Raw genomic sequence first — 12,108 nt, 5'->3', positions numbered from 1 at the left:
TGCAATCACGGGAATGACACTTCCAATACCAACCTGTACAAAAAAACGTAGCCAACATAGAGCGGGCCCAAGCTGACAGCTTCATACATGGGCTCAAGCTGACAACCGAGTCGGATGTGTAAATTGTTAAATTTTGTTAGTTTTAGTTTGATTTTAGCCAAGGTTTTAGCATCACATAGCCAATGCCAGGTAGGCAATTGATGCGAAATACATGAAACTGTGAAAATGGTTAGTTAAATTCGTTTCATAAAATCGCTTTGCGTTTGCCGCTTTTTTCATGTGAGCAATGAAAATATGACGTCATATCAGCCCCCTGGGTGCAATAGTATCAAGAGTCGATACCGTGGTTGTAGTGATTGATTTTTGAGTGCTGGTTGTGTTGGCTGTTTAGATGTTGTTTAGAAGTGATGTCTGCATATGAGGTAAGTGTACGTTCTTCTGCTGCAAGCCGCTCTCTATTCTCCGCACATCCTGGACTTCGATGCATTATGTGACCGCAATGGCGACAGGTTTGAACCTGGTTGTCGTATGTGACGTAGGTATTGTACCCACGAATGCTAATATATGACGGAATTGCTCGGTGCATCTGCATCCTGACTATTTAACGCCACTGGGTATGTTGAGAAACTTCGAAGATTTACACATTTCATTTCTAATGTGCATTGTATGTCCGAAACGAGCCATATGTTGCGATATCCATTCCTCTGGCATTCTTGGAGGCATGTGATGTAGTTTGACGTCGATCCCGCCATCTTCAATGTAGAGCCGGATTTTGTGTGGTTGATTTTCGATAATTATTTCTCGCTTTCCGTTGTATTTTTCGACGATTTCGGTGACTTTATCGGCAGTTTGGAGTTCGATGTACACTTTTCCTTCCGTGAAGTCTACTTGGATGGATTGCACTTCATGCGGTGTGAGAAGCAGCTGGTCATAGATGTAGTCGTAGATTTGCGTATGTTTTATCCCTTGGATTCCTCGGATGTCCATGTACAAGGTATGTAACCTTAGCGATTCCATCGTGATCAAGGGGAACTTGTTAAATTGCTCAAGCTTTTAAACCCCTTGAAATAACGTTACTTTTCAAACTTTTACCAATGCTATCAGATTACGTCTGTACTGAATGACGTTAGGTTGACAACTGATGATAAGTGAAGGAGATATTTTGCGTCTGGAATTTTTCGAAATACACCTGGAAAAGTCAGGGAATTTTATTTTCGCTGAATAATCGACACCCTGAATGGATTATATTAAACTTATAAACCATAAAAATAACCATATTCAAATTCTTCGTCCTTTACATGGAAAACTGAAGAGTGGTACTTTTGTCCCGGGTGGTCCTCTTGCCCCTCTAGTTTCCCTACTGATATTTTTTTGAGCTAGCACAGTGTGAGTTTAGTTGACACTCTTTGCCCTGTTCTACCATAATCCATAAATATTGTTTAGGTTGTCGCTTGATAGGCTCAAAATAGGATTTCTGCTCTACGTGCAATATTTTAAACTTGCTAAATTATCGTCGTCATATATATATTAGAATTTTTTGTCTTATTAATTGATCATTGATAAAATTAATTTCTCTTTTCAGCTGCGCACCGACGTCACCCCAAAGACATGTGAAAACTTTCGTGCTCTTTGCACTGGGGAAAAAGGCTTCGGATATAAAGGTTCAACATTCCACCGTGTAATTCCAAACTTTATGTGCCAAGGTGGCGATTTTCAGAACCATAATGGAACTGGCGGAAAATCTATCTACGGTAACAAGTTTGAAGATGAGAACTTTGTTTTGAAACACACCGGACCTGGTATTATGTCGATGGCTAATGCTGGACCAAACACCAACGGATCCCAGTTTTTCATTACCACCGTGAAGACTTCTTGGTTGGACGATCGTCATGTTGTTTTCGGCAGTGTTGTCGAAGGCATGGATGTTGTGCGAAAAATTGAATCATACGGCAATCAGGCCGGCAAAACCTCTAAAAAAATCGTTGTTGCCAACTCCGGTCAGCTGTAAATTTAATCATACTCTGCTATTCATCAAGACTTATACCTTTTTAGCTCGAATTCGTATGTAATTTGTGTTTCCAATAAAAATGCTAACTTGGTTCTAATTTTCGCGAAATTTTTAAAACACATTTTAAAAGTTAGCAGCCAAAGTTGATTCGGTTCATTCTATTAATCTTAGGCATTTTTCATCTACTCGAAAACGTCAACTTCCCTAATAATTCGAGAATAATTTTGTATTTCGTTGCTATAATACATTAATCCTTCAAAGAAAAAAACTGCAATTATCAACAGAAGTTGTCCACCCTGATTCTTGTAATCAATGCTTCAACTGATAACATAAAATTGCAATGAATGGTGAACACATTCGATATATCATTCATAGAAGATTAGATATATCATAAAGGGTTCGTTGCCGGCAGTAACCTGTTTAGTAGGCCAGATCTGAACAGAAACAAGATTGCAACAGAGTTAAATGGTCAAGCTAACAAAAATGTTTGTTTTCATCAATACTTCTTCGAAAATTCCCGTATTATCTGTTGATAAGACGAAGTTATGTAACTCCTCTTTACGTGTATTATTTTTCGTATGGCAGTTTAATTTGACCCGATTCCTGTAGACAAAAGAGTAATACCTATTCAACATTTTATACACAAATCGTATATAATTCATAGTTTTAATTGAGAGGGTGAGGGGTGTTAGTGACCAAATTGAAAAAATCGAGATAATGGTGGGAAACGATACTTTGAGCATGGTTTTATGCTAGAAAATTCACGTCAAAATTTTACCCATGACTGTGAACCATTTCGCGAAATTTTTAACTTTTTGGTTAAAATTTGACAGACGATGGTTTTTCGAAAATAACCCTGCTCGGAAGCATGGTTAGTTTTTACCAAGTTCTGAGAGCCAATGAGCTATGCCACAGGTGAGAAAAGAGCTTCGATGTGTTTCACTGATTTTTCCTTGAATTTTTTTTCACCAATGCAATGTATGGATGTTTAACATATACTTAACAAATTCGTTTATTCAACCCGAAATGAAATGAGATAAATTTTATCTATCAAATAGGAGCAATTGAACACCAAAAATTCATCCAATTCCAACCTGTACTGAATAAATAAATTCGCTGTTATAGAAACATCTTCATCCTCACCTTATATATGCTCTCATTGAGTAAAACAACTATCAATCTGTTAAATATGAAATGGTTCGCATTCTGAACTGATTTTAACCACTCGAGGAGAAGTAACCATCGAACTGTCAAATTTTAACTAAAAAATAAAAAGTTAAAAATTTCGCGAAATGGTTCACAGCCTAAAACATGAAAAAATAGCAAAGTAAAAGTTAGTTTTCACTTGGAAGGAAAGGGGTGTAAGTGCCCCATATGAGCAATGCCAGCTCAACTAACAAAACGGTTTGTCTCGATTATTTTTTGTTGGAATGAAATTTTGCTGATATGTTGGATCCCACGCAAGGATTCATTTTCCATGAAACAAAATTTATAAATAACAGTTTTTTTCTTTCAAAATATATCTTGAAAACTACTTATTCGTTAAAAATGACGCCAACGGAAAAGCTGTAGGAAATTAAGTGTATTTTCGGAAAAAATACACTGAAAGAAAAAATTGCAAAATCAAAATAAAAAGCATAAAACGTGAATTATCTCAAAACATGTCCCCTCAAATTCGTATCATCTTTATTAATGATAAGTTAAAACATGTTTTAAAATCTGGCGAAGAGCTACTAATGAGCACTCTTTCGGATTTTTATTTTATTCCGACAAATTTTTCAAAAATTTCCAAATTTCAGTTATTTTTGTAAAATTAATACAAGATTGAATTCTTTGCATAATATTGAACAAATTACGTCATATAAACTTATTTCTTAGGTTCAGCCATTCTAAAGTTAGATCATCACAAATATTTTATGAAGATTTTGTTTTTTCGATGTCAGGTCACTGAAGGGGAAGGGGGGGGGGGGGTGAGAAACTATGAGATTTTTTTAATCAGGCAAATCAGGGATTACATACAATTAGAATTCAAGGAAAATCGATGTCTAACGATGTTTCCATTTCCGAAAAAGCGAATTCTTAGATTACTAAGATCATGAGCTATGAGTAGCGCAAGATACAGCCCACACAAGTACGTTACATGTACGCTGTCGTCACGCAGTGAGACAATTTTGTACTATTATCCATACTATCAGCAAGGCTGCTATTACTAGAACCGTTGTCCCGAAGAAAGTAATATTTTTAGTTACTCATATGATATATAACGTATACGCATAAACGCTAGCCCCGCCGATGACAAAATTCTGAACTATTTTCCATACCATATTGAAGGGGACAATCACTTGTATAAACTTCTCGAAGACCACTACCACAGAGAACAGATTAACAGGCTCGAAGGAAGTAAGATTTTTTGTGTGTAAAATCTGTCGGTAGCGCCCTCCAGAAATAGTTTGCCAAACGCATAAAAAAAATATTCATGTACCTTTATCAATATTTCTTTGTGCTGGAGTTACATAGCAGCGATGGCAGCGACATCAAGATTTAGTTTACCACTTACTGCTCGAGGGGTGCTCTATTGAAGGATTACTTGTAGATTACATAAAAAACTTTTACACTCTTTTTGTCAATTACCTGGTAGTCTGTTCTCTGTGCCACTACTTTCTTGGTAATCAGTAGCGTAAGTTACAGCGTATACTGTAATATTACATATACGGTAGCGCCACATAGTGAGGCAATTCTGCGCTATTTTCTATATCATCTGCAAGGCTGCTATTACTCAAACAACTTTCCCTAAGAAAGTAATACCTTAGGTTACATGGATTATAAGCTATAGCAAATAAAACGATGTTGCATATACACTAGCGCTGCACGTTGAGAATATTCTGGACTATTTTCAGTGTCATTTCCGAGATAACAGTCGTTTGAACAACCTTCCCGAAGACTGCAACTTTTTAAATAGTCAGTAGCGTAAGATACAGCCTATACAAGAATATTACATATGCACTACTGCTGCCTGCCCGCTAACCTACCTTTCAATGAAGACGATTGTAATATGATTCCAAGATATGCACTTACACCCTTTTCACTCCAAGTAGTAATTCCCTATAATCGCTTGGAATGAAAGGGGTACAAGTGCATAACTGAGAAGGAAAGGGGTGTAAGCGCAAATAACATTTTCAAAACTATCTTATAAATCCCGAAAATCAAACTGATTTTCCAAGATTTCAATGGAATTTGATAAAGTAAAGCTAACACAACCATAGTGCGTCATTAGTTTTGTATTATATAATCTGACGAATTTTCTTGACGATGTTAACTTTGGATCTGATTTTCTCGAAATTTACTTTTTGTCACTTACACCCCTTTCCTTCTGACCCAGTTAATTGTAATCGCTGCATATATGATTGTGGCTGTGACCTTATTGTGGTATTGTGACATTTATACTAGGGTGACGGATCCATATTTCGCCACTTTTATCCAAAAAATGTACATGAAACGAAACAGAACAAGGTTCTATAAGTTCAGATATTTGATAACATGAAAATGTTATACTTCGGACATGTTTTTTACTGATTCAATCATCATATTCATACTAAATTGTGTATTTTTCTCGTTATATTGATTATTTAAATGTGTATTCTGGGCCCAAATTTCGCCACCCAGTTGCCAAATTTCGCCAGCCTCTGGACCCAAATTTCGTCACTTTAGAAAAACCCGATTCAAATAGATTTTAATGTCAAATTTATAAATGAATTCTCTATATTCCTAATAAATCCAGTTGTTAAATAGATTTTGCTTCGTTTTCAAGTGATTGTTCATGAAACGTTTTTGAAAATCAATAAAATACCAATAAAACCACAAATAAATCAATGAAAAGCAACAAAATAGGAGAAATATTTTTACATATTGAATAAAATTCACTCATAAAACAACTTAATTTTCTCTGTCTTCAGTAAATATATGCGAATCGAAGGCCTTAGGAAATTCTAAGTGAAGCGACGGCATTTTATTCAAGCAATTGAAAAGAATTCAAAATATTTTCTTCTGTATTCACCTCTCTAAGGTCTACATCATTTACAGCATCGCAAAACCCACTAAAAAGGTCATAACTTTTATATCTTTCAATATTTTTTCACCAAATTTGGGGGATTTCCCGAATATCTATAGATAATGGCCATATAACTTATGACCCCGGCGTTAGTCCGGAGTTCCCTGGGGTGCCGTGACATGGGTTTTTTTAGATGCAGATGCCAAATATTTGAAATTTGTTTGAAATCTGTTTGAAAATATTTGAAATTTTTGTAGCCATATCATCGACTGTGGACATATCAGTTACTTTGCCGTAGCACTATGGGGCAGAACCCGAAAAAGCTCGGACAAAACCTCAAAATTTTTATTTGAGATATTCTATCAAACTTAATATTCTACGTATAGTAGACACATAATCTATAAGAAATATACATAAATTGTTTTAATAAGTAGTTTTTCAATAGGCATTAAAGAAGGTGAAACACAGTGTAAAAAAATTTTGGAAAATGCAAAAATAAATATCATTTAATCTTTTAGTATCTGGCTACCATGCTGCTTAAAATTCTATACTTTTAAAGGACAATTCACATTAAAGGGATTATAAACTAATAGTTTAGGTGATATTAAGACAGATTTTTTACTAGTAGGCTTTGTTCTGACGAAGTGTTTTAGAACAAAATATTTGTTATTTTTATCAATTTTCAATAGCGTGTAGAAAAAGATTTCCACAGATTTCCGCTCTGTCACTACCATAAAATCAACATTCAGGGTGTTAACTAGTAACAAGCAAAAAATTAGCTGCTACTAGTTGCGATGTTCGGAGATATTCAAGTTTTTCGAATGCATGTTTTCCGGCATTTTAGGCTACAAATTAGTAAATGCGCGCGCCAGTACGAAGTTCATTCCTGCTGTACGTTAAATAGTCATGCTTGTATATGTAAGACATAGCATTATTATCGTTATGAGATACATCGGAGTCGATAAGGGGAATTCAGGACATTGTAAAGGCGACTACTTAACAGCTTTTTCCCAATTAGCTCTGTTTCAAGTCAAGTTGGCAGTAGAATATGTTCGATTGGACTTTCAGCTCGATTCAACTAGCCTCCATTTTGTTTATTTAGAGTCGAACATGTTGATACGTGTTTGCAGGATAAACAGATTGCTATACTCTGTCAGTTACTCGTTATTTTTTGTGCCTTCTGCCAGGATTTGGCTGAGACCGATGACAGCCTATCTCGCCACTCATATCCTTTTGCTGCGTATGGCCAAACTAATGAATTAAAAAAATTACATGAATGCACTAAAGCAGATAGTAGGGTAAGTTAACCTATATAGTAAACCCTCTACCTGTAATGGACACTCGGATAAAATTTCGGTATTTATTAGCTTATACTTCTTATTTCTGAGGATATATAACATGAAACAGACCGTACTAAACATAACACACATTTGAGTTGATAAAATTTTAGCTGCATTTCATTATTAATGCTTTAAAATTGACGTTTTCAACAAGTGGGTCCATTATATACAATGCAAAAAATGTCGCCATTACCGGACTCTCTCCATGCAAAATACACTAAAATTCCTATAATGGACCCGGTCGTTATTCTATTGTAAACCGCAAGGGTCCATGAAAGGAAAATAGACATTCCAATCTGTTTTAAAAAATCTGTAAAATATAGATTTGCATCAGAAATTGATATATTTAGGCTTATTCGAAAGTTACTAATATTGTAAGTGCCATTGGTTGGGTGTTTAGCGTAACGAGTTCAAAATAATGTATAGAAAGGTCCACAAATGGTTGATTTACCCTATACCAGAATAATAATACTAAATTACTCTTGATATACAGATTGTGATAATTTGTATAGGAGGTCGTCAGACTACCAATTTCGACTACTTAAAAAATGTGTTTGAGTATTTAAAATATTTATAACTTGATTCCCGTAAGTCCTACAATTTTGGTATGTTCAGTAACTTTACGTAACTTTACAAGACAAACAACTTTTCTGAAGACACAATATTTCTAAAGTCATTATTTAATAAGTTAGATCTCAACGCCATCTATAGGAATAAAAATAGAACTACTTAAAATTTACAGAAAGATGCGCAATTTTATTACAAACAATGTTGCTGAAGACAATAAAGCTTTACGAAGCATATGAAAGAAGTTATGAGGTTTTGTCCGAGCGCGGGACCAATCTGCCCCACTGTGCGTAGTTACGAGTAAAAGAACATTTCAGCGTCAGTAATATATGTCGTGTCGCATATCAAAAAACGTCACAAAATTTGACAAAATAGCTGGCGACCATCTCATGTCTCAGAAGCCATGTGACCGGTTCCGGCCCCGGGAGGGTTTCTTTTCTGATTCAAGCACGGAACGGATTTCGAAGGAACTTGTCCAAGACCTGGCTTCTGAGAGACATGAGTTGATTGGCAATCGCTATTTTGTCAAGTGGTGATGTTTTTGACGTAGGACTACGTCTTTGTTTACTATACTGGGACTGGCCCAGTAAACCATTTGGTTTGTATATCTCGATTGCAACTGACAGTGTTGGGCACCGCTAATTCGCTAATTCGCTAACCGATAGAATTTGCTCGATAATCGTGGAAATTTCGCTAATCACTAATCGCAAACTGCAAATTAACAGTTACTGTTTATTTTTGAACATATCGCAATAACTTGCATTGCAATCTATCGCTGTACAAATTATTTGTAATTTACATTTATTACATGGCTTTTCTTAATTTACCTAAGATCAAAACCTATTATAATGGATAAAATGCTTTACAGTTTATTAATTTTAAAATAAACAGCGGCATTTTATTTGGAATCATGGCCCAGTAACAATTCGGCTAGTCTGAGTATAAATTATAAAGTATAACTAGCGTTTCTCGATTGGTCGGTTAGCGAATTAGCGGTGCCCAACACTGGCAACTGAGATGTACGAAATCATATCTGAACGAAAAAGTTATATTTCACGCCATATAAGAACATATATGTACCAAAGTGGAGGCGATATACGTGCGAAAATTTTGACAACTATTTGTAATTCTATTTTGCGTAGTTTTTATAACACGCAACTAAATACTCCTGAATATATGATTAAGATATAATCAAATATTGCAATTGTCTATACTGCTTTATAATTCACAGTCATGAATTGTATATGAGGACACGCACGACTGCAAAACAACTTAATGTTCACTTCGATTTGACATACTCTAATCATTATACAATTCCAATGTGAAATTGACATGAAAACGATTTAATGTAAACTTTCTATTACGATTTTGTGTTATCTGGGGGGTAGCACTTTGTCTAAACGAAAATAGAATTGTAATGTTTGAATGAAAGATTTCAAATGCTAATAACTACTAGACTACTGAACGAAACTGAACAATTTATGTGTCGTTGGATAGCTAAAATGACCACCAATTTTATAGGGGAGTGAGAGAGCAATTTTAAGGGGGGCGTAAGAGGAGGGGCTCCTATACAAATTAAACACAAATTTCCTCAATACTTGAAAACTAATCAAGCAAATGGAACCAAATTTGGCATGTGGGGGTTTCAGAAGACACGATTTTTTTTTCTACGGTGTATTGAGACCTCTTCTCCTTCTAAGAGGGGGAGGCTCCTGTACAACTGAAATACAAATTTCCTCAAAACTAGAACTAATCAAGCAAATGCAACCAAATTTGGAATGGGGTTTCAGAAGGCAAGATTTTTTTCTATACCGAATTGAGACCCCTCCCCTCTTTCGGAGGGGGGGGGCTCCCATACAAATGATATACAAATTTCCTCATAACACGAGAACTAACCAAGCAAAAGGAATCAAAATTTGCATGTGGGGGTTTTTGGAGGTAAGATGTACTGAGACCCCTTCTTCTTCTAAGAAGGAGGGCTCCCATACAAATGAAATTCAAATTTTTTCATAATTCGAGAACTAAACAAGCAATTGGCTCCAAATCTGGCGTGTGGGGATTTTTGGAGGCATGAATTTATTTTGAATTTGTTTATTTTATGATAGTTTGAGACTCCTTACCCCTGTGGTAGGAGGATAAGGACTCTCATACAAATAAAACAGAAATTGGTCATTCATTACCATTTCAACCTTTATGATGCACACAAGTGATTTTTAAAAGAAATTTCTATGTCTCGAAGGTCGCAGGCGTTGTATTTATGAACCCCTGTCCACGTATTTTCAAAGCCACTATTGCATTAAATCAGTGGTGGCCAGGCAAAGGCATGGTGCGTGGCAAACGAGATCGCCCCATGATGTCGCGGGCCGCAAATTCCTCTGGCCATTCCTTTGCATTACAAAATGCAAAATATTCGGCAATAAAAACCATTTGTTGGGAATTACCACAAGATTTAAAACGGAAAGCATTTGGACTATGAAATGCACGAGGCATTACTACTGATTTGAATGACTGTGTCATCAAAAAAGTTATTCATAAGTCCACCATCACTAAAGTCAGTCCGCACTGTCCGCAGTCCGCGGGCCGCACAAAATATTTTGCAGGGCCGCAGTTTGGCCATCACTGCATTAAATGAAGAATTGGATCTGAATATTTCGCTCTTCTCTTTTAAACATTCACTTAAACAATGGGATTCACAGATTCTTATAAACATACATATGCCAGAAATGTAGTTTACATTAGTCTTTGATCTGATGATCTGATATAGTCCTACGTCACCCTTTCGTACAACCCTTAGGGCTGCATACCTTGTAGTTTTTGATATGCGACACGACATATGTTACTGATGCTGAAGAAACTCCGGAATAATTCCGGGGCCATAAAACATATCAACATTATCTATAGATATTATGAAAATAGAAAAGATTTTCGGGACATCCCCCAAATTTGGCGAAAAAATATTGAAAGATATAAAAGTTTTTAAAAAAACCAATTTAGTGAATTTTGCGATGCTAAAAATGATGTAGACCTTAAGTGGAAATGTGTTTATTTTTCACATTCGCGGTAAATATTAGCGCTAGAGGCTCACTAGGTAAGAGAAAATTATAGAAAAGTGATATCAGTAAGTTGAAAGGTATCTGAAGCAGTATAGGCAAGGTTGCCAATCATTCTAATCTGTTCTAAAGCGTGATAAGAAAAAAAAGTAGAATCTTCCGTTATATTTTACTAGTTTAATATTCCGACAGATATTCATTTCTCCTGCGAGTTATTCTATTTTCAGATACCAAGACAAGATTTTGATGGAAACGAAGGAGGTAAAAGTAGGTAGGTAAAAACCCGTAAGTCTTGCGCTGAGTTTAGCTCCAAGCCAAGCGGAAAAAGAGGTAAATCTTGCGCTGAGTTTAGCTCCAAGCCAAGTGAAAACCCGTAAGCCTTGCGCTGAGTTTAGCTCCAAGCCAAGCGGAAAAAAGGTAAATCTTGCGCTGAGTTTAGCTCTAAGCCAAGTGAAAAAAAAACGTAAGTCTGCCCTGAGTTTAGCTCCAAGCCAAGTGAAAGAAAAGCCATAAGTCTTGCGCTGAGTTTAGCTCCAAGCCAAGCGGGAAAGACCTGTAAATCTTGCGCTGAGTTTAGCTCCAAGCCAAGTGAAAACCATAAGTCTTGCGCTGAGTTAAGCTGCAAGCCAAGCGGGAAAAGCTGTAAATCTTGCGCTGAGTTTAGTTCCAAGCCAAGTGAAAAAAAAGGAAAAAGAAAACGTAAATCTTGCGCTGAGTTTAGCTCCAGGTCAAGTAAAACAAGTAATGAGGATACTTGCGCTGAGTATGGGCCCAAGCCAGGAAAGGTGAGGCATATAAAGAAGAATTTATCATGTGTTGATTTGGGCTTTTAGCCGCTAAATAGATGAGACTGTTGGGAGATTTGTAACCATGTAACCATGAAAGAATATTTCATTTGGGGTTGTACGGTGGCATTCAGGAAAAGTCACAATGTATGGTGCAACAGAGTAAAAGGATTAGGCAACTAAGTTTGGGGAACTGGTTGGTCTAATTCAGGTATCAACGGAGGCGGGAGACCTGGTGAGTGCCGTGAGCGAAATGATAGCATGACCATCGTCTCGCTATATTGATGGATATTTGCAGGCCATCCACTAG

At 36.3% G+C, this 12,108-nt stretch overlaps 1 protein-coding gene across 1 annotated transcript in view; it reads left to right on the top strand.

The window, feature by feature from the left end:
• LOC128733207 (peptidyl-prolyl cis-trans isomerase-like) overlaps positions 1 to 2,505 on the top strand; it is a 37,923-nt gene extending 35,418 nt beyond the window's left edge. The window contains exon 2 of the mRNA XM_053826903.1: positions 1,583 to 2,505. Within this exon, the coding sequence (XP_053682878.1) occupies positions 1,583 to 2,008 (426 nt within the window). The 3' untranslated portion in view covers positions 2,009 to 2,505. The remainder of the gene's footprint in view (positions 1 to 1,582) is intronic.
• The last annotated feature ends 9,603 nt before the right edge of the window (positions 2,506 to 12,108 follow it).

The sequence above is a fragment of the Sabethes cyaneus genome, chromosome 1 (genome assembly GCF_943734655.1).
Source record: "Sabethes cyaneus chromosome 1, idSabCyanKW18_F2, whole genome shotgun sequence".
In the NCBI taxonomy this organism is placed as follows: Eukaryota; Metazoa; Arthropoda; class Insecta; order Diptera; family Culicidae; genus Sabethes; species Sabethes cyaneus.
Note: the sequence above shows the minus strand (reverse complement) of the source record. Positions and strands in the feature narration are given on the sequence as shown.